Raw genomic sequence first — 27,680 nt, 5'->3', positions numbered from 1 at the left:
ATGGAAGACTTTGGAGGGTAACATTCTGCTGCCAACATGGGAGAGCAGACCCAGCCCTTCCTTGTGCCCGGCTTTCCTGGCCAGTTAGCCGCCATGAGCTACGAACCCAAGCTGCGAAATCAAGCCACGAACTCAAGCTATGTCCAGGACTGGTGACTATGCAGCAGCTGCAGAACATCTGATGTGTAAATGTGCATGTGTGGATGTGTGTGTGTGTGTGTAGGTATTAGATATTAGTTATTGGTCATAAATCAAATTGTGTTATCATAATAAATGTGGCATCTTTGTCTTGCCCCCTGAAACGATCCTGTGTAGTTTTGTCTACATAACAAGGTCTAGGTTGGATATTAGCAAACACTATTTCACTAGCAGGGTGGTGAAGCACTGGAATGGGTTCCCTAGGGAGGTGGTGGAATCTCCTTCCTTAGAGGTTTTTAAGGTCAGGCTTGACAAAGCCCTGGCTGGGATGATTTAGTTGGGTTTGGTCCTGCTTTGAGCAGGGGGTTGGACTAGATACCTCCTGAGGTCCCTTCCAACCCTGATATTCTATGTAGACCAGGCCTGACGGGAGAGCCCCTCCCGTTACTGTCGACACTGCAGCACTACCACCCTTCGTAACAGAGACGTATGTTTCTCTAATGATGATCCATCTATGGGGCTTGAAAGGGGACCACTGGATTTAAAAGCATGAGCCGCTACTGCATGAGCCACACTGCGCTGGCCTGGGTTAGGCATCGAGATCCCCTTTCATCCAAATGCCTCAGGACTTCTCCTTCCTGGTACATCGATGGGGTAACTGAGGCAAAGGGAAGGGAAGTGATTGTAGCAGAGCAGGACAGTCCTGGGGACAGAGGCTGCAGACGGAGGTTTGAAAACAGGCTCTTCAATCCAGCAGAGGCAGGTGTAACACGATCCAATGGCGGGAAGTTGAAGCCAGACAAATTTACACTGGAAATAAGGTATCAATTTTTAGCAGCGAGGGTAACTAATCGTTGGAACAACTTTGCAAGGTGGATTCTCCAGCCCTGACAATTGTTAAATCAAGTTGGGACGTTTTTCTAACAGACCTGCCCTGAGGATCACTGTGGGGCAGGTGTCTGGCCTGTGCGATCCAGGGGATCAGACTGGATGGTCCCTTCCGGCTTTGGGATTAGGAATGCACAAGCCCCCTCCGAGATGCTGGACTCCTGGCAGCCTCGCAGGGCTCCACTGATGGGCGGGAGATGCCTGTGCCCAGTCAGAGCCAGAATCAGGGCCCTGAGGCTCTGGCCATGGAACAAGCCAAGAAGAGCCTGCTCTGCGCAGTGTGCCCAGCTGGCCCCATCTCCTCAGGGAGCGCACGGCCCGGCTGGCCCAGCAAGCTCCGGTCAGACTCAGGCCCCCGGACCACAGGCAGGCTAGAGGGGGGATGACACTCATTGCCCCTGTGCAGCCCTGGGACCCCGGAGCAGAGCTCTGGGCTAGGGCCAGGGATGCCTGTGCTGGGTGAGCCCCTAGCCCATGGCCCCCATTGATCCAGAGTGCACGGACTCGAGTCTCCATGGCCCACCCAGCCTGTGGCCTCTCCTCTGGGCCTGTCATCAGCCAAAGCTGCTTTGTCATTCCCTCCATGTCCCCCGGGAGCAGGAGCCACATTAACTGCTCATCAGGACCAACAAGGCAGCCCTGGGACGGCAATGCCCAGCGGCCACTGCCAACCTGAGTCAGCCTGCGGCCTTGCTGCTCAAAAGCTCAGCATCCCCCCCCACCCCCGAGCCCCAACCCTGAGGGTTTCACTCAACACGGACCCCCAAAAGCAAAATCTGGAGTCACCTGAACCCCTGAACTAACAAGCAAGTGCAGAGGCTGACTGGTTAAAATATCCAGCCCCTAGCAAAAACTACCAGCCCCTCCCCCTTCCCCAGGGAGGCAGTCGCTCCAGTGAGATGCATCAATTACAGGGTTTTCTGAGGCATTTGATCTTTCACCAGTTTCTAATAATACTCAGCACTTCCACGGCGTCTGCAGCCTCAAAGCGCTTGGCAGGCATTAAGGGCCCGATCCGGCAGGCCCCCCACCCCTCTCTGAGCTGGATAAGTGCTAGTGCACCCACATGCCCAGTCCCTGCTCCCTCCTGAAGGCCTCCCAGCACCAATGCCGAGCGAGAGGCTTTCTTTGCAGCTCACCAGGAAAAGGCTACTTGAGCCCGGGCAGAGGCCTCTGGCAGAAAGCCCATCCCTGCAGTGAAGTGAATCTGTTGATAAGGAACTGACTGAGTGTGGGTGCAGAGATGACAGAAGGGGAGAGAAATGACTCATGGAGGAAATGCTGGGATTAGCCTCCTTGGCTTCAGAGGATTCAGCCCATCAGATTCCTCTGCAGGCACCTCCAGTGACAGCAAAGGGCTGGCAGGGAGCCGGCCCTCGGACCACCCCAGCTGGGAGCAGAGGCTGCCGGGCCACTCGCAACATCGGTGGGCTGAAGCAATGAGCGTGACTTCTCCCCGCTCTGGCCCCGCTGCCGTGAGTCATGCTGCAAAGCATCAGACTGAAAGCCTGTGATCAGGTACCAACCTGAGCAATACAGGAAGGGGCCAGGGGGAAGTGTCTGGGTGTGAGTTTCCTGCCATGAGTGTTGTGTAGCAATGGGTAATGGAGGGCGCTGAATCTCTTGCAGCAGGTGCTAGGGTGGCCATGGGGGGTGGCGCCTGGGTGCCCGCAGCTCCTGGCGACTTCCCTGGATTGGGCACCTCAGTCTCACCTGGTCACAGATCAGCTCCCACTTCTTCTCGCTGTCGTACTGGCTAAGCAGCTTCATCTTGTCGGGCGGCAAGTTCATGGAATCCTGCAGGGGAGACAGACGGGGATGAGACAGGAGTGGGTTACATCCCAGCTGCCATGACCATGAGGGAAGCAGAGCCCCCGGGTCGGGAGGGCTGAGCCCTATCCATCCGTCTGTTTAGGCCCAACCTGGACAATGCAGGGTCCCTTGCACCCCAGGTATCTGGGTGATGTCACCCCATCTTCCTCCAGTGCCCTGGACCCAAGGGGCTGGGCTCAGGTCTCCACCCTCCTACCAGCATTGCATCCCCGCCCCCCCAGCCCACCCTTCCACCTCCAAGGACGGAGCCCCTGAGCTCCAGCTCCATGTCAGGAAGTGGTCGGGTTGCTCCGTCACCAACCAGAGCTGCCAGGACTGGTCAGGTCTCAGAGAGACAGACTCCCAGCTCAGCACAACCCTGGCACAGACACAGACAGTCTGTCCTGGACAGGTGGAGACCTCCAACATCCACTCTAGTGTCTGGCTGCAGAACGAGAGGCTTCAGCCTATAGTGTCCTGAGGACTCCCCACTCCAGTGCTCCTCACCACCAACCCAGGAGCTTCCCCCCCCCCACCTCGGGATTTGCACTGCACTTGGTGCTGGGGGGGGACGACAGGGCAGAACCCCAGGAACTTGCTCAGTGCTGCGGTGATGCCTGTGCAGCACACAAGGATCAATAAAGCCAAGTTGAGTTTCAGTGCAATGATTTAAGCTCCTCATCACCAGTTGACAAGCCCAGACTCCCTCTGACGGCGTGTTTTAACTGGGGGCCTCCGGATGCTTTAGAATCAGCTACTCACGCCTCACAGCTTGGCCCTGCCTGGTGGGTCAGTATAATTATCTCCCATTTTAGGAACGGGGAAACTGAGGCACGGATGGGCGATGTGATTTGCCCAAGTCCACACAGGGAGCGACTGAGTGGGGTGTAGAACCCAGGAGTCCTGGCTCCCAGCCCCCAGCTGCATTAAATGCGGTTACCGCTCTCCCTCCGAGAGACCACGTGGGAGCCGTGTGCAGCCGCGTGATGGGTCTCAGCCCATGAAATCAGTGTCTGTTTAGAGGCATGAGCTCAGCGGCAGGATGTTGTGCGCTGTGGTGTTCCCAGCACTGATGTTGCTCAAGCTCCTTCCTGCTTCCCCATCCCATGGCAGTCGGTTTGGGCCCGATCTGGAGAGATGGGGAGCCAGCGAGAGCCCTGGGCAGCTCAGCCTGTCCCGGGATCGGTAGGGTGACCAGATGTCCCGATTTTATAGGCACAGTCCCGATTTTGGGGTCTTTTTCTTATATAGCCCCCCCCCCGTCCCGATTTTTCACATTTGCTGTCTGGTCACCCTAGGGATCGGGCCCCTCGTGTGGGCACAAACGGTTGGCTTCTCCAGAGGCTGCCCTCGCGTCGCGTGTGCAGCAACAGGACGTGACGTCACTTCCCCTTTCCAAACAGGTAGCACAGGGGACTTCACTTCTCCTTCTGCTCGGCTGTGCTGGGGGAGGGCTCGGGCCTGACGCAGTTACACGAGTCGCAGCTCGCTCACTGAGTGCTGGTGCCGGGACCCAGCGAGGAAGCCACCAGGCCAAAGTCCTCTCCCTTCCAGCACAGGGCCCCATTGAGCCTACAGCTCCCAGCAGGCCATGCTCCACCCTGGCCTCCAAGATGGAGCCCAAGCACACAGACCTGCCTGCCCTGGGATTTCTGGAGCTCCCGGGGCAGCCTGCCAGGACTCAGGGGTGGCAATGGGGCTGCAGCCATGAAAGGAGCCCCGAGGGGCACTAAACGGGGACAGGGGCCTGATCCTGCTCGAGAGATGAAGCCCAGCAGTTCCCCACAGACACTGAATGCAGAGTGTGGGTTATTTTCCTGGTTCTAAAGAAAATCGTCACTTTTCCCCAAAAAAAGCAAGGAGCCGGGAGCTAAGGCCCAGGGAGGGGCAGCTGTCAGCTGGGAGGAAAAGCTCCATTGCCCATTGAAGGCAGGAACAATGACAAATGGTGCTCATGGGATGCACCTCCATCATGTGATGAGCTGGCAGGTGTTTATGTAAACCAGTGCCCTCTACTGGATGGGCTGAGAACTGCTCCACTGAGGGTCATAGACCCTACACTGCTAACAGGGATTCTCCTTTAGCCCAAAGGCTCAAGGCTTGTGCTTTGCAAGCAGGAGGATCTGAGTACTAGCCCAACCAATGCAATGACTCTGAGTGGTGACAGTGACAGCTGTGAGGTGCCTGTAGATTTCTCACAGTGCTAAAAGTGGAGGGCAGCCAACACTCATGGCATTTCACACAAATGAGCTTGAGCCATCAGGCTACCAGGCTGCAAAGCCTGGGCAACATGGGCAGAACATCCTAGGAGCCCAGATAATGAGAAACAAGAGAGGAAACATGTTCCCAGAGGGATTTGGGCTCAAAACCAAAACTGCTCGAGAATAAAGCGAAAGAGCCTTGGCTCACTTGAGAGGAGCGCGTCCAGGAGGAGACCTGCCAAGCCAGATGCACTCATGGAGCGGAAATCTCACCACCCGCTAACTGCACTTCAGTGCCCTTGTGGTGCATTCGGGATGAATGAGGCTGTCAGAGGCGATTGAGAGGAGACGAGATTCTGCCAAGGACACGGAGCCACCTCAGGAGAGGGCTCAGGGATTCTCCAGCAGCGGGGAAACCCACGGCAGAAAGGCATCCCAGGGCCTGGGGAGAACCTTGCTCCAGGCACAGCTGGGTTCAGCCGGGTCCCACTGGATCCAGCTCACTCCCATCTGTGCGGGCTCATTCGGTCCCTTCGCTTTGGAAACACTGGGGTGAGCATGTGGCGGGGGCCCTCCTCCCTCCCGCAGCCATGCAGAGCCGAGCTGAGCTGAGCGGGAGGCTAAAATTAGGCTGCGAGGCTAGAAACAGAAATAGCCACGGAGACAATCAACAGCCTCGGTGCCTGGGCGCCGAGCAGGATCGTGCTCCTATTGCGAGCAGCCGGCTGCGAGCCAAGCTGCACCTGCGCTGGGTGTTCTCCCAGGAACAGGCCCCGTTGCCACGGCACCCACTGCCAGAGGTGATGTGGGTTCTGGGGCACGGTGCCACCTGGTGCCCAGGAACCACTGGGCACAAGGGAAGTGCAGCATGTCAGATGGTCTGTTAACTAACAGCACAGAGCTCTCCGGGTCGGCAGGGCCGCCTTCGGCTCCCCCGGACATCACACACAACCGCCCTCACCTACGCGCCGCGTTGAACGGCCCAGGCGCTCATGGACAACGGGCCGTTTCCCAGCGTGGAGCAGCCCTGGCAGGACGATCTTGGGGCTAAAGCACAGGGCTGGGGGCCAGAACTCCTGTCTCCAACGAGTCACTTCCTCTCCCTCTCTGTACAGCAGATACCCTGATGGGGGAGATTTACACATCACAGCCCAGGCTGGGAGAGTCTGGCATGGGAGGGGCTGGCAGGGGTGGGGCTTTCGCTCCAGCAGAGAGACAGCAATGCCACCCGCCCATCGTGCCCTCTCTCGTTAACATCCCGACCAAGGAGAGATGCTGGGTGCTACCCCCCAGCGGTGGCTAATGCAGCTGGGCAGACCCCTGCCGTTTCACCAGTACCAGGGAAGGCAGGTCAATAGGCCCTTAAACCAACGTGAGGGCCTCACGGACACGGGGCAGCTCTGAACCTGGGCACCTGGTTCCTGTCCCAAGAGAGCCATCTTCCCAATTGTCCTAATTCCTGCCCTGGCTTCGTGCCCAGCCCCCCACCCCACTCTGCTGGGGCCAGGATCCCTAACTCCCAACCATTCAGGGAGCCCCCTCTGGCCTCCTCCCCATTTCCAGTTCATCTGGGGGCTCCATTAAGGCTGTAAGAGCCCAGCTGGGCTCACAGGTCGGCGTTCTCCCAGCCCAGGCACAGAGCTGCCCTCCCTCGAAGGGATCGGCTAGAGATCCTCCAGGGCTTTGCTCAGCACAACTGCTGGGGGCAGCTCACGCGCTTCCAAAGCGCCACGGTTAATAAAGTGGAGCCTGCCCCCCCACTTGGCTCGCCCCAGGGAAAACAACCGTCTGTGCTCCCAGAGCTCCCAGCTCTCGCTGGCCCCTGGCCCAGACTCGGCTGCCTGGGCTACGCAGGGACTTAAAGCCCTCAGCGAACGAGATGCCGCACTGGCATCGCCACGAGGTGCCTTGTCCTGACATTCCCCAGCCCATCACCTCAGGAGCCTCCTCAGCACGGCGGGGGGAGGGATAGCTCAGTGGTTTGAGCATTGGCCTGCGAAACCCAGGGGTGTGAGTTCAATCCTTGAGGGAGCCACTTAGGGAACTGGGGTAAAAATCTGGCTAGGGATTGGTCCTGCTTTGAGCAGGGGGTTGGACTAGATACCTCCTGAGGTCCTGGATTCCTCCCTGGTCTGGAGTTTCCATCCTGCAGGGAGCAGTCAGCACATCTACATGCCCCCAGCTGTGCACCCCGCCCACGCCAGCACACCATTACAATCCTCCCCTGGGAACAGGGCCCAGCACCATGCTCTGGCTGTCCCTGCCCAGGCACGTGGAGTGACAACAGGGCCAGGGGAAAGCTTCCTCAGGCAGAGTTCAGTGAACAGACTGAATCCTCCAAGCTTGCCAGCCCCCTCATCAGATCTCAACAGCTGTGTGGGCTCCGCTCCAGTCAGTACTCGGAAGGGTGTCCCCCAGGTGGGGCTGGCGCTGCTGGATGGGACATAGCCCCAAGGCTCTGACCATTTGTGATCACTAAAAATCCCACGGCACGGCACCCTGCAAGAAGGGTCAAGTGAACCCTGGTGTCCGGGCCAAGCTCCAGTCTGGCTGATTACTTCCTGCCTCCCCTAGCTCTTCCCAGCAATTTCAGTTGCATAAGGAATCCTTCTTCACTTCCTGTCCTAGACTAATGTGTTGCATTATTGTGCGCTATTAAGCAGCTGCCCATTCCACCCCAGAGGTGGCTGCATTTCAGTGCTGGGTGAAGCAATTCCTCCCCACAGCTGGCACAGTGGGTTGGGATAAAAGGGGCTCTATAAACGTAGGTCCGTATTATTACTACAAACAAGGAGCTGCAACGGAGGCAATTGCCTCCATAGGAGTTTTTAAACTCCAGTGAACTGACTGCCAATTAACGCGTTCGTTAATGTCGCGCTGTCTGGACATTCAATAGCTCCGGGACACAAGCCTTTGTGGCTTCCCCCAGCCTAGGGGTCCAGACTCCCAGGTCCCCCTGGAGTCTTTATGCCGCATGGTCCCTCTGTTACCAGTGAACACAGTAGGACCCTTAGCTCAGCTGGTTGCTCTGGGCACCACTGCAATAGAAATATAAGAGCATAAGAGTTGCCACGTGGGGTCAGACCAATGGTCCATCTAGCCCAGTATCCTGTCCCTGACAGTGGCCAGTGCCAGAGCTTCAAGGGGGACCGTACAGAACAAGGCAATTCTGGAGTGATCCACCCCTGTCTTCCACTCCCAGCATCTGGCAGCTGGAGGTTTAGAGTCATCCCGAGCACGGGGTTGCATCCCTGCCCATCCTGGCTAATACCCATCGATGGACTGATCCTCCAGGAACTTGTCTAGTTCTTTTTTAAACCCAGTTATACTTTTGGCCTTTACAACATCCCCTGGCAATGAGTTCCACAGGTTAGTTGTATGTTGTGTGAAAAAGTACTTCTTGTTGCCAGTTAGCCACTGCAATTCCCAGCTATACCAATTCCACAAATGGGCCATTGTGCACCACTTTTCCTGGTTAGAGGGACATTGGTGACTCAGCAGGGAGATGCTGGTGTAATGGCTTGAGCAGAGGAGTAAGAGCCAGCAGCTCCTCTGCGTCTCTTTCCCATATGCACACTCAATACAGTTTGCAGCCAGGACTGGACTAAGTCATGGGGCTTATGGGCCCGTGGCTAGGCCCCAGGATCTCAGCTGTCACATTTCCAGCTTTTGCAGATGTAAAGAAAAAGCTTGAAAAATGTGACCTGAATGTGACTGCCTGAGTCTGCAGAGAGCCTGAAACAACATCTCCAAAAAGCATACACTTCCCCAATGATCTTAACTCTGAACCCTGCTGCCACTCCTGAGACAGGCAGGGCCATTGGGTGGTGATGGGGTGGCAGGGGTCCTGCAGTGGGCTGTGCCACCAAAGCCCCAGATCCCACCACCAGGAACTCTGCCCCAAATCCAGGCTCCAGCGCCTGAGGAGCTCTGTGCTGATCCGACTGGCATGCAGTCACCTGAGGTCCCACAGAGCACCTGGGGACACCGACCTAAGCCAGCTGGCTCCTTCCCAGCTGTGTTCCCTCAGCTGCCCAGGCAATTCAGCTCCGGTCAGGAGGGAGGGGCCATTTGTGATCAGAGCTGGGTTCCAATCTCAGCTCAGGCTTCCCTGGCAGCCCCACCCCAACACACACACCTCACTGCATCAGGCAGGGAGCTGCCATCTTACTACTCTCTGCCCTGTGCCAGACACCCATGGACTCGTATAAATAAGCTTTCCTGTTAAGGATCAGAATACTCTGCACTGCTCTAGCACTCTCATCCACTGATCTCTGGTCACCAGCATCATTAGCCCATTTTACAGATGGGGAAAACCAAGGCCCAGAGAGAGGCCATGACTTGCCCCAGGTCACACAGTGAGTGGCAGAGCTGGGAACCCAGGAGTCCTCATGCCCATTGCAGGGCCCTGCCCATCAGAGCACACTGCCTACCATAGCAGCAGCAGGATGCTGCGTGTCCTACAGAGAGTGGTTTGGACACGTTTTGAAACCTCAGGAAATGGGGCACCGCTGGGGGTGGCTGAAGACTTGGGCTGGCGCGTTTAGCTGAGCGGGAGCAGAGGACCCTCTCCAGTCGGGTTATGCCAGCGCCTTTAGCCAAGAGCGGGTCCTGCCTGGCCAAGGGCAAAAGTCACTGACCCAGCCCAGAGAAACTGTCCCAAGGGAAGGCAGGGCAGGGTGGGAGCCGGAAGGGCAGCCTTGGACATGCTGGCAGCACCCAGTGGCCCCATGGAGATCAGGGCCCCATGGAGATCAGGGCCCCATGGTGCCAGGCGTGGAACAGACACACGGGTACAGCTACGCAGCCTGCAAGAGTCCGCAACAGTGGGCCTCTGAGCGCAGGCTGAGCCAGGCTCTGGCTGACGGGCTAAGAACAGCTGCGCAGCCAGCGCCTGGAAGCCACGACTTGGGCTGGAGCTCGGGCTCTCGAGCCCCACGCCCCAGGCTTTGGAGCCCGAGCCGCACCGTCCACCCAGCAATTTTCAGGGTGGCAGCACGAGCCCAGGTGTGTCAAGCCAGGCCCGGGGGCTGCTGTGCAAAGGCACCCAGAGGGACAGGCCCTGCCCCAAGCAGCTCACAGCCTGAACTAGGGGGACCAGAGGTCCTGATTTTATAGGGACAGTCCCGCTTTTGGGGTCTTTTTCTTATATAGACTCCTATTATCTCCCTTCTCCCCCCCCCCCACCCCCGTCCCAATGTTTCACACTTGCTGTCTGGTCTCCCCAGCCTGAACAGACAAGGGCTGGGAGGGGAAACTGAGGTGCAAAGGGGGAAGGGAGTCAGCCACCATCACCCAGCAGGTCAGGACGGAGCTGGGAGCCGGGAGCCGAACCCAAGTCTCTGAGTCCCAAGGCAGGGCCACAGTCACTAGCCTGCACCGTCTCTCCCTCGCTGGCGGCGGGATGGCGGTGAGGCTCCAGGGATGTCAGCCAGGCCCCTCGCGCCAGCACAAAACGTGCAGGTAGATCGAGGGATGATGCAGAGACAAAGCAGCAGGCCCTGGGGGTGGGGGGAAGGGATGCAGCCAGGGGCTGCCCTGGCCCCGTCAAGCCAGCTGGCAAGTGCGCTAATCCCACCCGACTGCTCAGCGATGAGAACAGACGAGCGGGAGGGAAACAAACTATAACATGAGCCAGGGGCTGCCCACATGCCCGGGGCACCCCCCAGGGGCACCCAGAGACAGGGACATGCCCGGGGCACACCCCAGGGGCACCCAGAGACAGGGACATGCCCTGGGAACACACCCACGGGGACACCCAGAGCCAGGCACATGCCTGGGACACACCCATGGGGACACCCAGAGCCAGGCACATGCCCGGGACACACCCATGGGGACACCCAGAGACAGGGACATGCCCACAGGCACCCAGAGACAGGCACACGCCCGGGCCACCCCCAGAGGCCCCATCACATGGAAGCCGCCCATGGGCGGACACACAGCAGGCACACGGGGTGGGGCAGACGCAGCCACAGCTCAACACCAGCCCTTCCCCAGAGGCAGCCGCGCCGCCCGAGGAGCATCGCACTGCCCAGGCTTTTCTCCGCAATGACATGGGCTGTTTCCTGTCATCACCTCCCGCCAGCACAGCCTGGCCTGGCAGCAGCACCCGCAGCCTGTCTGGGACCAGCTAGGCGGTGGCTGTGGGGGATCCCCCTCCCTCCCTCTTCCCAGTGCCCCCCAGGCCGGCCAGGCAGCGAGGGGCAGGAAGCAGCCGCCCTGCTGCATCCCTGGCTACCATCACGGGTGGCTTCAGCGGGTTGTGGCATGAGAAGCAGAGCGAGAAAATGCTGGGCCCCTCCCTGTGGTTTCCTGCCAAGAGACACGTGCGCTCCTGGCATCTTGGGGAGTGGGGGAGCTCCCAAGGCAGGAACCTTGCCCTGCCTTGGGGTGGGGGCAGAATGCAGGAGCACCCTAGGGTGCCAGGGGCTGGTCGTGGGCGGGAGTCGTGGGAGTGGAGGGGACTGTGTCCAGAGTCCATCTCATGCTGATGGAGAGGCCACCGACAGGAGCGGCCCCAGTGTAGACTCCTCATGGGGGAGTCTCCAGATCCCCCCACTCTGGGGATGCTTATGGGAAGGAAGCAGAGCTGGACCCGTGGCACCTGGACAGACTCGGCTGAGCACTAGGCGTGTCCTGTGTGGCTGGCTGCCTTCATCCCCTCCCCCCGGGGCTGGGGAAGTGGGAGCTGAGGGTCGGGCCTGCCTGACAAACTGACGGCTTCAGTACATTGACCCGCAACCAAACGAACCAGCCCCACTCTGGAGACTCTGCGCCCAGCACGGCAGGGACCAGCAAGGAGACAGGCCTAACTGGCTAATCACTGGGGGTTATTCATCCATCTAGGCTGATCACTGCTGGCGTCTGCCATCTGTGCCATATTAACCCTCCCGGACCTGATGCCCCACCCAGGGCACGACGGCTTCTTTCTGGGGCCAGCAGTGAACGGTGCCTCTGGGGGGGAACGGCTGTCGAAGCACTTCCATTTGTACAATGCCTTTCCCTGCAAACTGAGCACAGCCCCTAGCACTGAAATGCAGCCACTGCTGAGGGCCGAGCATGGCAGCTGCTTAACACCCCAGCGTGGGGCAGGATGGCTTCGCGGGAGCATTGGGAGGATGTGCCGTGGGACAGCTCTGAACAGCACCCACTGCTCAGAGCTGAGTGACTGCGAATTCCACCACGGAGGCAGGGGGATCAGTCGGGGGCCGGGGACAGTGCAGGTAGAAGTGATGGGGGAGGAATTTAAAAGGGACAGTTTAGGCTGAGTGACGAGTGCATGGAGCCAGGGTCACTGCTGCCAAATGGGTCCAGGGAATATCACCCAGGAGATCCGGGGATTGGAGCCTCACGCTGGGAGGCAGCGGGAACTGGGGCTGAGGGAGAGATCCTGCAGGGGAAGAGAGCTGAGGATTATGTCTGGTGGAGCCGCCATTGCTTGGGGCATTTAAAACTAGCACATTACAAGAGGGGACACTCCTGCTTGGGGAGTGGGGGGAGGGGTTGGCTCCATGTGCCAACAGGCATCTCCAGCTCGAGCTTTTAGAATAGCATCACTCCACCCCAGCATGTGGGGCGGACCCACCAAAACTCAGGGGCTGGTCCTGAGGTGAGCCTGATGATCAGTGCAGGGGTTGACATGTGCCATGGGAGGGGGCTCTGCCCTGGGAAGTGAGGGGCAGGGCAGCCCCGCAGAGTCCATCTCCCCAGCTTCGGGGGGAGGAGCGGTTCAGCTGGAGCCAGTCAGAACACAAGCAGGAAAGACGCTTATCACTCTGAGCGAGAGACGCATGAACCGCACCCAGATCTGGTGCAGAAATAAGCACCAGCCCAGCTTGTGGCGCCACGTTGTCCCTCACTACTAGCGGCACCATCAAAAGCTCTCAGATCCCTGCCCATGATCAGCCCTCACAGCCACCCGGATGGAGGGAGATTGTCCCCATGGCACAGAGGGGAGAGCCAGGCCCAGAGAGGGGCAGTGACCGGCCCATGGTCACACAGAGGCCTGGCAGAGAGGAACAGAACTCAGGAGTCCTGGCCCCCAGGGTCAGTGCAGTATGGCTGGAGCAATGGCTCCCCAATGGCTCCCACTCCTCCCTGAAGTAGGCTGAAGGCTCCAGTTGTCTCTCGACCCCCTCCAGGATCAGGCAGGAACCCGTCCTGTTCACCCCACCCTGCTGGGCCCCTGCTCTCGGGGATCCTGCACCCAGGCCCACCCAACAGATGTACTTGCAATGGCCCCACGGAGACAAGCCACTGGGGAGCGACTGCTGCACTCCCCAGCCTGGGGGCTGCCATGGTGGAGACACAGACCCCTGGAGCCCACCTGGACCAGACCACTCAGAATACATGGCAGGTACAAGAGCCAGATCTTCCCTCCCCTGCAAGCTACGGTGGCACCACGGCCTAGTGGGTAGGGCCCTGGATTGGGCATCGGGAGACCTAGGTTCTATTCCAGACTCGGACACTGAGCTGCTGGGTGACCTTGGGCAAGTCCCTGCCCTCGCTGGGCCTGAGGGTCCACACCTCGGATGTGGCTGTCCGCAGCACCCAGCACCACGGGCCCTGATCTCACTGGGGGTCTCCAGTGCTACTGGGATAGAACCCCCCCACCCTGCAGCCCTGCTGGGGGAGGGGCAGGATACGCCCACCTGCCCAGGAGAATGGGGGAGGCAGAAGCAGACTCCAGTTCCCCGCCCAAACTTGGAATTTGGTCAGCACATTTTCCCCCCAAGAAAGAATAAAGTGCATCCACCCTCCCCCGCAACTGGCCAAGCCACTCCTGAGGCCCACATGCTCTCACGGCACTCAGCTGGGTTGGGGGGCCCAGCACCCCACAGGGCTGGGCGCAAGGAAAGCCAGGCCTTAGCTGAGCAGCCTCTGTGCCCCGACCCCGTCTGAGGAGCAGGGCCGGTCGCCTTGCCCCAGGGCAGCAGTGCTATTGGCTCAGGGTTGATACCAGCCTCACCCGGCAGCAGAGCCCCGCCTGCCTCCCGGCCTCAGGACCAGCTCCTCAGTGCAGCGCCAGGTGGCTCCAACTCAGTGAGTTGTTCAGCTCAGAGCTGCCCCCACTGTGTGGTAACGTCACGCAGAGCCAGGCAGCCCCTGGCCCAGGCCGGGCCGACCAGCGTAGGCTTCCAAAAGCCAAGGCCACTGACTCTGCTCCTTGGATCAGGTCTCCATCCCCTGCAAGGTGAGACTCCAGGGGCTGGAAGCGAGCAGGTCCCCAGGCTTGGAACATCCCCCCCTCCCACACGCAGCACCAGCTATGGGGTCTCCTGGGCTCCTGATGCCAGAACGTGACCAGAAAAGCACCCGTCACTCACGCTCCACAAGGAGTTGCTAAGGCACTTGAGGCTGCTTAACATATTGCTGTGACTGAGCAGCCGCCTGCTGCTCCCAGCTCTATTTTAAGAGCAAGCAGCAGCTTCCCTCTGCACATGGAGTAAATCTGGTTGCTCAGCCACCCTCGCGTCCCAGCCTCTCAAACACCCTCCCACTCACCCCCCACATCCCCAGCGGCTCCAGGCCCTCGCTCTCTGTCGCTGCGTCACCGGCCATGGAGAGCCCGCCCAGGCAGCCGGCAGAGAGCGCGTGCGGCCCGCAGGCCAGGGCGTGGCGGCGCACGGCTCTACGGCACGGGGAGGCCAGAGGAGGCAGGGGCAGTGACATCGCCAGGCAGATTCCGGTGCTGGGGAGTATGGTCAGGGAAAGGCTGCCGAGCAGCAGGAGCTCTTTCCACCCCAACCCCCTCCAGAGCAGGATTGTACAGAGGAGCAGGTAGTTTTAACCTGTTCGACAACTTGTGGGCTTGGTAGGAGGGGGATCCGCAGAGCTCAGCCCCAGCGTGGCTCACACTGCTCAGCTGCAGAGAATGGCAGGAACGGGCCACGGCCTGGGCCAGAGAAGAGAATCGTTGCGTGTGATGCCAGAAGGGATCGTCACACTCACTGAGTCTGGCCTCCCACATAACACAGGCCAGAGAACCTCACCCAGGGATTTCTGCACCAGCCCACAAGGTCTGGTTGAGCCAGAGCGGGTCTGTGAGACAGACACACCCAATGATGTAAAGGCTCCAGGCCCCAGAATCCTCCATCAGTTGTTCTAATGGTTATTTACTGCCAATATTAACAAATTCTGCCTTATTTCTAATCGGATTTTCTCTAGTTTCAGCTCCCCGCCTCTGGATCTCGTTATGCTTTTGTCTGCTAGAGTAAAGAGCCCTCTGCTATCAGAAATCTTCTCCACACCTAGGGACTTGTAGACCATGATTCTGTCACCTCTTAACCGTAACTAAATACACTGAGCTTCCTCGGTTTCTCTCCCTAAAGCCGGGCTGCAGGTCTCTTCTCGGCAATTTGTCAACGTCCCTTTTGTAGGGCAGACACCAGCCCTGGACACAGCAGCCAGGAACAGTCACCCCAATGCCACACGCTGCGGCATTCACTCCCTTAGACCTGGCCTGCACCTGGAAGGGCTTGTCCTAGTGGAGACACGGCTTAGGCTGATCCCTGAAAGAATAAGCCACCCTGGGGGAAGGACTTTTTGCCCTGTCTTGTGAGTGTGATTTACGTTCTTTGTTCCTGGGGGTCTGACCTTCCACCTACCTGCATTAAGACACATGTGCGTGAGGCCGTCCAGATCACTCTATACAAGTGACCTGTCCCCAGCATTGCTTACCACTCCCTCAGCGTGTCTCAGCTGCAGACTTTACCAGCAATGGTTACAGTTTGTTCCAGATCATCCATACAGACAGTGAATAGCAATGGGCCAAGCACAGATCCCTGTGGGTGCCCACTGGAAACCCCCTGCTGGATGACGATTCCCCATTAATGATTCCTTTTTGAGAGCTATCAGTTGCCAGCTTTTAATCCGTTCAACATGTGCTGCACCGATTTTGTACCGTGCTCATTTTTTAGTTAGACTGCGGCCAGAGTCTTCCAGAGAGCTCCCCCAGGGCCAGCTTTTCCAAAGTGCTCAGCTCCCATTTCATGTACTAGAATAAGAGCCAGTTTTTCAGAAGAGCAGAGCACAGTGGGCTCGGAGCTCTGTGGAGAATCTGGCCCCAGATGTGGGTGCTGAGCACTTGGAAACCTCGCCCTGGACTCTTGAGAACTTGAGCCCAGCTGGGCCACTGGTTGGACCAGTGTGGTGGGCATAGGAGGCCAGACGAGGTGGACCAGTGATAAGCTCCCCCCTCGGCCTTCCCAGCCTGTGCACAAGCCACACAGCCGAATTCTGAATGGAGCTGTTGCGAGGGAGGGGTCATGTGACCTCACCAGCCCAGCTGAAAATTCATTCAGCTATTTTTGGATGGGCCTGCCTGCAGCCCTTGCTCACATTCACCTCCCTCCAGCTTTGGCCTCAATTCCCAGCTCCATCTATTCCTGAGCCTCTCCCCGCCTCTCTCGGGGCCTGTGGAAAAGCACCTGGGCTTGCAGGCTCGTGGGCACTGGGGAATTCTAGCAAACTGCCACTGGAAAAGCTGCACCAGTGGGAATCCCTCCCAAATCTGGACCGAGGGCACGTCCACGTGGAGAAGCTGATGGGTAACGCTGCAGCAGAGTAACTCTGTGTGGACACTTCTCCAAAAGAAAAGAGATTTTATTCCAGATTAGACCAGCTTGATTCCGTTCACACAGGGGAGTTCTAGAGGAACAACTATTCTGCTAGAGCGATTCCAGCAGGAAAAGGCTTTAATAATCAAGGATAAAAAGCACTGACTGGAGCCAGGAATCCCCCTGCAATGCCAGCCCGGGGCTCTCCCCGTCCCACAGCTCAGCCAGTGCCCGTCAATCCCAACCCGCAGCCTCCTGCTATCCCATCCCCAGCTCTGCCAAAGTACCTCCTTCCGGCCTTACAGTCATCCTCTGCTACCCCCGTCCTCAGCCCCTCACCACAGTTCAGCCTGCCCCTCAGCCATCTCCGGCAGGACCCCCGTCACTGCCAGGCCTGGCGTCTCCTGAGCACAGGTTTCCATTCATGCCGCATTGTGTGACTGTGACCTCGTCCCTTGCTGGGTGTCTGTGATGCGACTGTTCTGTGGGGACAGGCGGTTCCTCATCCCCTGCCCTGGAGGGCCAGAGCTTTGCTTTTTGGCAGGTCCCTACCGTTCGACCTGTAGCCCTCTGAATGGGTAAATCATAACCCTCAGCATTGCAACTCTGAGAAATGACAACTCCTGCTGCACAGCTCACAGGGCGACAGCCAAGGGGCAGTCCCCAGGAAGGGACTTAACACCACAGAGGATGCCCAGTATAGACAGGGATGGCAGAGCTTTGTCCTCAGTGATGTCCAATGGCATGAGAAGGATTCAGAAACTCACCCGCTGGTAACCTCAGCCCGGTTGCAGTCCAAGTCTCTGGGGGTGAAAGGCTAATGCATTCGGCTGAAACAGCCACAGGCTTGACCCACCCCGCAAAATCTCTCTCTGTCCAACCAAAGGCCTGGCTGGTTCTAGTCCATGGGAACTTGCCTGGGGCTGCAGGGCCATCCCAGCTGCCTGCAAAGCACAGCCCAGCCAAGCCCCAACGTTTTCGCTTTGCTGATGCAGCTACAGCTCTCGGGAGCTGGGGGAGAGCCATGGGATGGGATGCACATGCATTGCACCCACACTGCACTGCACTGCACTCTCGTGAATAAACTTTGATCTAACCAGCATGCAGGCCCCTGCAATGCTGAGGGTTACGTTTTACCCACCAACTCGCCAGTACAGAGAAGTGTTTAGAGAGGGCAGTGAAAGTTCACAAGCAGATTTAGACCAGGCCCCAATTCCTGCATGCCTAGCAAAAAACACCCCTATGCTCGGAGCATGCTCAGTGAGAGTAACTGGCATGGGGGAGTCCATGGGAAGGAGGAAGAGAGATTGGGACATCAGCAATGTTTCACAAGAGGCAGGGTTCCCATGTTACTGCAGGCAGGCACCCTGCTGCGAACTCCCCCTTGCAGAGCTAGGCTTAGGGTCCTGGAGGTGGGATGGGACTAAGACGCGCTGTTCTAATAATGCTACTTTGCTCTTCTCGTCGCCTTTCAGCCCAGGGTCTTAAACCGCTTCGCCTGCATTCAGTCAGCCTGACAATGTCCCCACCTTCCGTATGGGGAAACAGAGGCAGACTTGCCCATGGCCGCCCAGCCAGGGAGTAACAGAACCCAGAAATCCTGACTCCCAGTCGCCTGCTGTAACCAGCAGACCATGCTCAGCCTGGGAGCACCCTGTAGATGTGAATCATCCTATCCTCATGATGCCCCTGCCTCACCCCAAGTGGTATATAACCTAGAAACACAGAACCACAGAAATTCAACCACCCCTGCAATGGAAGGCAAAGTTTGAACAACGAACCCAGGCCAGCCCCCCCCTCCGCCACCCACCCACCTACACAACTGCATAGAACCCATGTATCTAGAGCACATGTAGCAGATACAGGGGGACACTGCTGATGTTAGAGCCTGTGTTCCAGGCAAGGCAGGAATTTCAGTGCCACCCCGTCCTGCAATTCGGGTAAGAGACAGCAAAGTCTTGAGAAGAATGTATCAGCCTTGACCTGAGCTTTCCTAGCCAGCAGCAGAGTGAAACCAATATGATCCTTGTCAGTTTAAGGACTGCTCAGTGCTGAACAGCGATAGTGAAAACTGACCAGAGTCTTGTCAGCTGTGCTAGGCTCAATCCTAAGAACATCCCATGGGGCACTGCCTGGGTGGCACCGGGGCCTCGTGTGGAATCTTTGCTGTGTGTCTGTAACACCCGGGAACTTTGTAGTATTACAGCGAAAGCTGCAGGACCTGAGAGCCGAGCCCCCTTCTCTCGCCAGGGGCAGCAAGGCAGTGGCTCTTTCCAGGCTTACAGAGAGCAGTAAACTCCAGCTGCCCACGTTTACTGGTCCCACTGAACTGCGTGGCTAACCCCTCCCCCAGCCGCTGGGAGGTGCACGGACATGGCTTCTTTAAAAGTCGGCTCAAAACACGACCCCGCCAGGGGCCTTCCTAGGCTGTAGCTGAAGCGGGAGTTCTAGGCTCCCGGGGCAAGATTCCCTGGCTGACCTGCGCAGGGGGTCAGATGAGATGATCATAATGGCCCCACCTGGCCCCCAAATCCATGACACTGTGAAGAGGCTATTAAGGGAAACGCTCGCAGAGCAAAGAGGAAAGCTCCCGTTCGCAGGCTCTGGTTAACGGACAGGACACGAAGGGTCATGCTGAACGGCTGCTCCGCAGAACAAGGGAAGTGACCAGGAGCTCAGGACTGGACCATCCAATTTGCTGTGTATATGGAGGGCACCGAGGACGATACAATTTGCTGTGTATATGGAGGGCACCGAGGATGATACAAAGTCATGTGGGCTAGTGGGGCTGGTCTTCGCTCGGAGCTCAAAGCACTGTACAACAATCGCTGAATGAAGTCGCATAGCCCTGCTGGGAGGAAGCTCATCCCCATGCTACAGATAGGGAAACTGGGGCTCAGGAAGGGAAAAGGACTTGCCCAGGGCCACGCAGCAAGCCAGTGGCAGATGCAGGAATAGAGCCCAGTTTACCTCTTCCCAGCCCCGTGACCTCACCACAAGACCATGCACCCAACCCCATGATGGAGGAGATTGAGAGAGATGCCGAGTGGCCGTGAACGTACTGAAGGACTTGGCAGAAAGACAGCAGGCGAAAGGGCCAGTTTAGGGGAATGTTTAAAGTACCTGTCACCAGGTGTCGGCAGTAGGTGCAGTGCAGGGATTACATAGTAGAAGCACTATCGCTTTAACAGGTTTAGAACACGCCTTAGTCCCAGCAACGGTACAGGCAAGACCAAGAGTCTGAGGAGCTTGGAAAAGAGATGACGTAGGGGGAGGGGGGGACACATGATAGAGGTCTATAAAATCATGACAGGTGTCGAGAAAGTAAACAAGGAAGCGTTATTTACTCCTTCTCATAACACAAGAACTAGGGGTCACCAAATGAAATGAATAGGCAGCAGGTTTAAAACAAACACAAGGAAGTATTTTTTCACGCAACGCTCTGTCAACCTGTGGAACTCCTTGCCAGAGGGTGTTGTGAAGGCCAAGACTATAACAGGGTTCAAAAGGAAGCTAGATAAATTCATGGAGAATAGGTCCATCGATGGCTATTAGCCAGGATGGGCAGGGATGGTGTCCCTAGCCTCTGTTTGCCAGAAGCTGGGATTGGGTGACAGGGGATGGATCACTCGATGATAACCTGTCTGTTCATTCCCTTTGGGGCACCTGCCATTGGCCACTGTCAGAGGACAGGATACTGGGCTAGATGGACCTTTGGTCCGACCCAGTATGGCCGTTCTTATGAAATCCCATTTTCAAAAGGGACGTAGGCACTCAGGAGCTTAGCCTCCCTTATGCACTTCTGAAAATGTTACCCCAAATCTTGTTATAACTTGATCAAACGCCACGTGCAGTGGCAAACTGATGGACACTGATCTTGGGAGAGCCCCTGAGAGCTGAGTTAGGACTGAGTGAGGCAGGGAAGGAATCAGGAGCAGCAGGTGAAAACAAACAAATAGGCTCCTCGAATGGGATAAAGGGGGGAAAATGCAATTCACGATATAGTGTAATTACGGACTCTTCACGTAAGCCAGGAGTGGATCCCAACCTGCAGCTCTGTGCCCAGGAGTCATTAGCTCCTGCTGAGCTAGAGCAGAGGCTGAGAAAGGCCTAGGAAAAGGAGAACAAAGCTGGTGACCAGGATGGAAGGGGGGGGGGGGTTTTCTCTAAAACAAGGAATTTCAAAATCAAATATTGTTTAGCATGGAAACCAGTAGCATTAGAGAGGATTTGACTGAGGTGTTGAAGATTTCAAAGAGCTCTAGTGACTGTGAAAGCTGGATTGTTCCCTTCTGTTTGTGCCTGTCCCATAACTGGATTGGGGGGGGGGGGGGTGAAGCCACTCAATTGAACAACAAATTGAAGCAGCATATAAACAACTTGCGGAATTCCTTGCTGCAGGAGGGCAGAGAGTCAAATCCGAGCCTAGATTTAAAACAAGGATGGACCCCAAATACCAAAGACGCACAAGCCATACAACTGAAGGACACAAACGGACGGCTGCAGAGGTCGGCAAGGAACGGTTCACCTCCTCTGGGGTGCACTGCACAGGGGCTGAGTGCATTACACCCACACATGCTTTCACTGGACTATCAGGAACTGGCTGCTGCCAAAGGCAGGATCGCGCATTAGCTGGACCAATGATGCAATCTGGCAAACGACAGTTTCCAAAACATCTAAATTCTAGGCGGTGCCAGGAGCGGGCCAAGCACTAAATATCTGGGTTAGAATTTAACCCCTTCCCCCCAGGTCTGTCTCCCAACAATCCCGAAGGTCAAGGCACTGAATCAAATTACAAATCAAAAGTCGAGGGAAGTGACGTGTCCGAACCTCACTGCTGCTGCCCGGGGGTTCCCCTGGCCAACACCCGTCCATTTTAAACTGACATTGTGAACCATCCAGTCTCTCTTTTTTGAAAGCAGAGAGAGATCTGCTTCCGTTTGCAGGCCCAGGCACAGGCCCAGCTAGCCAGGCAGCCGAGATAACGGTCGTGTTGCAAGAACACAGGAGTGAAAAGTTACGGTGCCGACATAGCGCAGGGCGGGCACGTGGCTGGGTGGGCGTGCAGTGGGGTCCCCTCAGAGACGCCTCGATATCAGACGGGTTTTCTCTTGCTCTCTCACACACAACTTCTCCGGGAGGCCAGATATTTCCTCCCCAAGGGCGAGAGGCCAAGAAGCATCACCCACCAGCTTCCGAGAGGGAGCAGGTCTTGGTGACCTTCTCGCTGGGCGCAGGACCATCACGCTTGGACAGAAATGGGGGCCAGGCCCCACCACCCCGGTGACTTGGACACCCTGGGGCCTGCCGCCTTGAGCCCCTCCCTGCTCCAAGGGGCAATTCCAGAAAGTTGTCTCACAGGCCAGCCAGAGGGGGAAGGTTACAGGCCCCCCCGGGTGCGCTGCAGCCCCAGACATCCTCTGGCAGTTCAATAACAGATGCTGTCACTGCACGTTGCTCCCCCAGAGACCCACTGGGGCTGCTGGGAATGGAGGGGGGCGGGCGGTCCTGGGGGCGCGGTGACTTACCAGCACATGGGTGAATCGTTCCTCCAGCTCCCCAGCGCTGGGCATGGGCTGCTTCGGGGGCGCGGGCTGCTTGGCGGGCAGAGCTGTGGCTGGTGCCTGAGTCTTCGTCTCCTTCGCCGGAGCCTGGTCCATGCTGCCGGCCGCGTTGCCCATCCTGCAGCTCCTGCCCAGCCCGGAAAGCTGCTTCCAGGCTCCCAGATCCAGATCGGAGAGGAGGAAGGGTCCGAAAGGAGGAAACTTTCCTCCCCAAGTGCGAGGGGCCGGGCGGCAGCGGGGCCAGCTCAGAGCCCCCCGCCTGCACCCAAGGGGGGGCTGTCCCAGGAGCTCTCCGCACGCCCAGCGTCCCCCCGCAATCAGCACCGGGCGCCGGGCGCGGCGGCTCCCCCGCGGGGCTCCATCTCCACGCGGCTCCGAGGGGCGAACCTGCGGCGTCCCATCGGCCCGGGCAGCCCTGGCCCGGCTCGGCTCGGCTCGGCTCGGCGCGTCCCTCGGCGACTGCAGCAGGCGCGGGCTGGGCCGGGCTGGGGGAGGAAGTCAGGGTGCAGCAGCAGCTGCAGCGGCTGCGGTTCCGCGGTGCGCGCTGTGCAGGAAGCGAAGCTGCAGCCGGGGCTGGTGTTTTTATATCGCGGCTATTTGTAACTTCGGGTGTCTCTGCCCCCCCGCCCCCGATGGCCCCCCCGCGGCCCAAGGGGACTAGGGGGAGCGGGGGGGCGGCAGCCGAGCGCCCGGCGCTGCCCGGGCCATGGCCGGGGGAGGCAGGGCCCAGGCACCTGCTGGAAGGGGCTCTCGGAGGAGAGCAGCGGAGGACCGGGAGTGAGGGGGCTTCAGGGTCCCAAAGCCCACAGCTTCCAGCCGAGGAGCGAAGGCGAATCCGGATTCAGCCGCTCGCCTGAGTCCCGGGAGGAGCGTGGCCTGGTTCCGCACTGGGCTGGGGGGCCACTTTCAGCAGCTCAGTGAGCGCCCGCCAGCCCCCTGCTCAGGGAGCTGAGACCAAACAACCTCAGCCCCCCCGCAGCCCCCCGTTGAGCCTGCTGGATCGGGGGGCTGCTCCCTGGGTTCAGGGCACCAGGCCTGGGGGGCAGGAGGGGCTAATTCCAGGGGCTCCAGTTGATCACAAGCAGCAGGAAGTTGCTGGGAATTGCAGCCAGGTCCGAGTGCGAGGCCCCTGCTTCTGCTCGGCGAATTGTCAGCTCCCGGCGTAGGGTGGCCTGGGACCCTCGCTCGTTTTCACCTTCGCTTCCCACGGGCAAACTTTCCTTCGCCGCCTGACGGTCTCCAGGAAAAGGGGGAAGGAAACAAGCAGGCAGGTCGCTGGCACGAGAGGCATTTCCAGGGTGGGTAGCCAGGCTCCAGGGGTGCGGCTCTCAGTGCACCACAGACAGTGTCTCAAATGAAGCACCACAGTTAGTGTCCAGCTGCTGGCCCTGCGGCTTACGTGACTTGCCTGGCACCACCTGCCTTAAGCAAACCATTATCCTGCCTCTGCCTGCAGGCCCTGCCTTGTCCTCCACCCGCCTTCCAACTTCTCCAGCTGGTGAGGCAGGGATCCTGCAAAGAGCTTTCCTGGACAAAGCTCCTTGAATTACCCGTCTGTATCCATGTGGGCTGGGGATTGTAGGTCATTTCATGGGGAAGGGGGACCGCAGCCCCCTAGGAACTAAGAGTGTGTATGTGTGTGTGTGTGTGTGGGCGCGGGGGAGGGGGAGGGGTAGGCCCAGTCACTCAGGAGAGGTGTCACACCCTGGAGAGACTCTCGCATCTACTGGGTCAGACTGGATTCTCCAGAGACCAGGGCCGGCGTTAGGGGGTAACAAGCAGGGCAGCTGGCCGGGGCCCCTTGCCAGAGGGGGCCCCCTGAAGCTAAGTTACACCGTGTCTGCAGAGTCCCTGGGGTAATGTAATGTGGGTACGACAGTCATTTCATCTCTAAAAGAGGGAAAAAATCACACTACGGCCGAGTTCCCAAACACCCAGGGGGCGAGCGGTGACACCAGGCAGCTCAGACTTTAGCGGGGTGGGGGCCCGCTCCTTAGTCTCCACCCCTGGACTTCAGTGAGTAATGCTGGTCCTGCCGGAGACCAGCCGGCACAGAAAGGACTGTTGGCTAAATGGCCGTTTTCCTGAGCCAGCAAACGGACAGGACCCTCTGTCCTAGGGCCCCCAGTCCTTCCTTGCACAGGCTGGAACAACTCTGGCCTACGAGGCCCCACAAGACTCAGGGTGCTTGTTCTGAGCTGGGGCTGTTATGAACGTGTAACCCCAGAAACCCCCTCGGTGGGCTCTGAGGGACTGACTCCTGCTGAGCCTGTGGGTGTGGTGATCCTGGTGAGCTGCTTAGCATGCGGGCAGGTTCTTTTCTCGTTTTGAATCTGGTTTCTCTGGGATCTCTGACCTTAAGAATAAATGGGCTTCCCTAGAAAGGCTGGTGGTAGTTTAACTGGGGCAACTCCACCATTTACGGTCTCTGAGGAGAAAAGGAAAAGCAGCCGGCGTGGGCGGCCCAGCCACGTAGGCAGGGAGCCAGGCAGTCTGGAAATACCCCAGTCGGGTCTTTGCCTGAGAGAGCTGATGGCTGAGGAGCTGGGATTTTACAGTGGGTGCCATGGCTGGCCCGTGAGGGGGAATATGGGTGCATTGCCCTGAACTGTAAAAAGAGTCTCATTCACTCCCCTGAGCGCTGTCACTCGAGGGAGGATCCGGTGCAAAACAGAAAGATTGCAGCACACGGCTGGTCCAGTGGTTATGGTGCTAACCTGGCGCTCAGGAGATGGGCGTTCCGGTCCCTGCTCTGCCGGGGGATCCTTGGGCAAGTCCCTGCCTCTCCGTTCCCCACCTGTAAGGCGGTGCTGCTTGGGAAGTACCGTCTCCCAGGGGTGCTGAAAGGGTGAACATGTTAGACTGGCAGGGGGCAGAGAGGTACCTAAGGGGTAGGGTGGGGGCACCCCAAGTGCTGGCAATTCCTGACTTTGGGGCGCTTGCCTCTGCCATTTAAAGAACATTCCTTTAGTTAAATATCTTTGTATTAATCCTGTAGGTTTTCTTGTAAAAAAGACAAATGTCAAAGCAAATGGGGTTACATGCAATCCCCGCATCAGACAGCAGCAGGGTTTGAACCCGAACCTTCAGCACTGCTCAAGCTACCAGCAGGAAATAGCTGTTACCTTGGGGATGGGTTGCTGGGGCCATTGGCCAGCTCTGGGGGTAACCGAGCGTCACTTTTTCTCTCTCCTTCCCTCCCTCAACTTGGGGGAGCTCCTGCCAACATTGGGCTGAAAATGCAAGTGCTGGAAGGGGGGTGATGATTTCAACAGGATGTATCTCAGCAAACCCAGAGCAGAATTTCAGGGGAGAAAGAAAAGGCACTTTTCAGACCCCCGGGCTTTCTCCCTCCTTGATTTCAAAGGTTTGCTGCAAAGAGCACAGGTATGAGAGCGTCGCAGGTGAAGATTGCAGGAATCTCTTCTCGTGGAAAATGTTAGGCTCCCAGCGCCTGTATAATTACAGACGTACTTGGAGGCACCCGTAGAGATCGGGTTCCTGTTGTGCCAGGCGCGATACAAACCCACAGAGAGACAGTCCCTGCCTCAAAGAGCTGAACAGACGAGATGAAGAGTGGGAAGGGAAGGGACTTGCCCAAGGTCACCCAGCACAGTTAGGTCTCCTGTAGCCCAGTCTCGTGCCCGACACCCTAGGGCAGGCGCTAGCTAATGGAGCAATTCCTTTCGCTCCAGTGCTAGAGGCCTCTGCTTTGAAGCCGAAGCTCCAGCTAGGGCTGATGGAGCACGGGGGGCAGGGAGCCCAGTGCTCCAGCCAGGCTAGCGGCGTGGCCCCAGAGGCGGCGTGGCCTCAGAGGGCGTGGCCGCTGCGCAGTGCAGTCTCCCTGGGGTGCCAGCCACAGGCTGCTGAGCAGAGGTCAGGGGATGTGTGAGCTAAGGGAAGTTCCCTCCCGCCAAGCCCAGAGGGCGAGAAGCCAAGAAGGCCATTTCTTGCATCCTCTCTGGGCTCATGGGCCGACCCAGCTTTCCATCTCGTGCAGCGTCTCCGCACGCGGCCCATCTCCCTCGCCATGTGGCCGGAGATGGTTTCTGAACCTGGCCGCGATCCCAAGTGGAGAAGCAGTGAATGTTTTATTTCATCCCCCCGACATTTACAGGCTATTAGCTGCCTTCCATTGCCTGCCATTTCCAGGCAGTGCTGTGCAGCCTGGCGCCTGGGAGCACCCAGAACCTCTGCAGGAGGGGCCGGGGAGCAGGGGAAACGGAGCGCTCAGCGCTGGGAGGGAGTGTCTGTCTGCTAGTGGTTCGAGCAGGGGACTGGGACTCCTGGGTTCTATTCCTGGCTTCCCCACCATTGTGCTGTCAGACTGAGCAGGTCATTTCCCCTGGGTGCACAGAGGTGTCTCCATTGGTAAGTGCAGGCTGATGGCGACTCCCCCTGCCCCAGGGAGGGTTAATGGGTGTTTGCAAAGAGTTCCGTGAACCCCGTCGGAAAGTCACTTCTAGAAACACAACTTCTTATAGTGGCAGGCTGCAAATGTGCAGGGCGCAGCAGCCAGGGGACAGGAACAGGCTAACCCGGCCTGGCAGGGGTCACAGCCCCTGAGAGGAGCACAAACAGGTGTCAGGGGCTTGCAACCTATAAATAATAAACCGATGTTCCTTGTAAGCTGCGCGGCCGCACAGGCAGGTGGGGAGAGGCACCCCTCCTCCAGCCCAGCCCCCCCAGAGTTTCCCGGGAGAGAAGCACCTCCCACCAGCCGGGCCCAGGCCCACCGGAGCTGCTACAGCTGGGGAGAGACGCCTCTCACCTGGCCCCAAGCTGCTGTGGCCAGAGAGGGATGTGGGGGAGTCCTCTCTCCCCACTGCAGCCCTGGGGCAGCCTGCACCCTGAACCCCTCATCCCCAGCCCCACCCCAGGGCCCACACCCCCACACCCCAACCCTCTGTCCCAGGCCTGAGCCCCCTCCTGCACCCCGAACCCCTCATCCCCAGCCCCACCCCAGGGCCCACCCCCCGCACCCCAACCCTCTGTCCCAGGCCTGAGCCTCCTCCTGCACCCTGAACCCCTCAGCCCCCGCCCCACCCCAGAGCCCACACCCCCTGCACCCGGAACCCCTCATCCCTGGCCCCACTCCAGAGCCCACCCCCCCGCACCCCAACCCTCTGTCCCAGGCCTGAGCCCTCCTGCATCCTTAACCCCTCATCCCCAGCCCCTCCCCAGGGCCCACACCCCCGAACCCCAACCCTCTGTCCCAGGCCTGAGCCCCCTCCTGCACCCCGAACCCCTCAGCCCCAGCCCCACTCCAGAGCCCACCCCCGCACCCCAACCCTCTGTCCCAGGCCTGAGCCCCTCCTGCACCCCAGACCCTTCATCCCTGGCCCCACCCCAGAGCCCACCCCCGCACCCCAACCCTCTGTCCCAGGCCGGAGCCCCCTCCTGCACCCTGAACCCCTCAGCCCCACCCCGAGCCCACGCCTCCCTGCACCCTGAACCCCTCAGCCCCAGCCCCACTCCAGGGCCCACCCCCCCCAACCCCAACCCTCTGTCCCAGGCCT

At 58.6% G+C, this 27,680-nt stretch overlaps 1 protein-coding gene across 5 annotated transcripts in view; it reads right to left on the bottom strand.

Annotated features, from left to right (window-relative positions):
• Positions 1–22,825, bottom strand: part of FMNL1 (formin like 1) — a 55,846-nt gene extending 33,021 nt beyond the window's left edge. The window contains exons 1-2 of one of the 5 annotated variants that reach the window (XM_039504202.1): positions 22,126–22,825; positions 2,740–2,823 (exon numbers count right to left, since the gene is read on the bottom strand). In XM_039504202.1, coding sequence (XP_039360136.1) covers positions 2,740–2,823; positions 22,126–22,278 — 237 coding nt within the window. In that variant the 5' untranslated portion in view covers positions 22,279–22,825. Of the gene's footprint in view, positions 1–2,739; positions 2,824–6,000; positions 6,129–22,125 lie in introns of those variants that run through there. The other 4 variants (XM_039504204.1, XM_039504199.1, XM_039504201.1 and 1 more) reach the window with 4 other exon arrangements.
• Between the last annotated feature and the right edge of the window lie 4,855 nt (positions 22,826–27,680).

This window comes from Mauremys reevesii, linkage group 17, assembly GCF_016161935.1.
Source record: "Mauremys reevesii isolate NIE-2019 linkage group 17, ASM1616193v1, whole genome shotgun sequence".
Lineage (NCBI taxonomy): Eukaryota > Metazoa > Chordata > Testudines > Geoemydidae > Mauremys > Mauremys reevesii.
The sequence above is the reverse complement of the archived record's forward strand: the minus strand, read 5'-3'. Positions and strand labels throughout refer to the sequence as shown.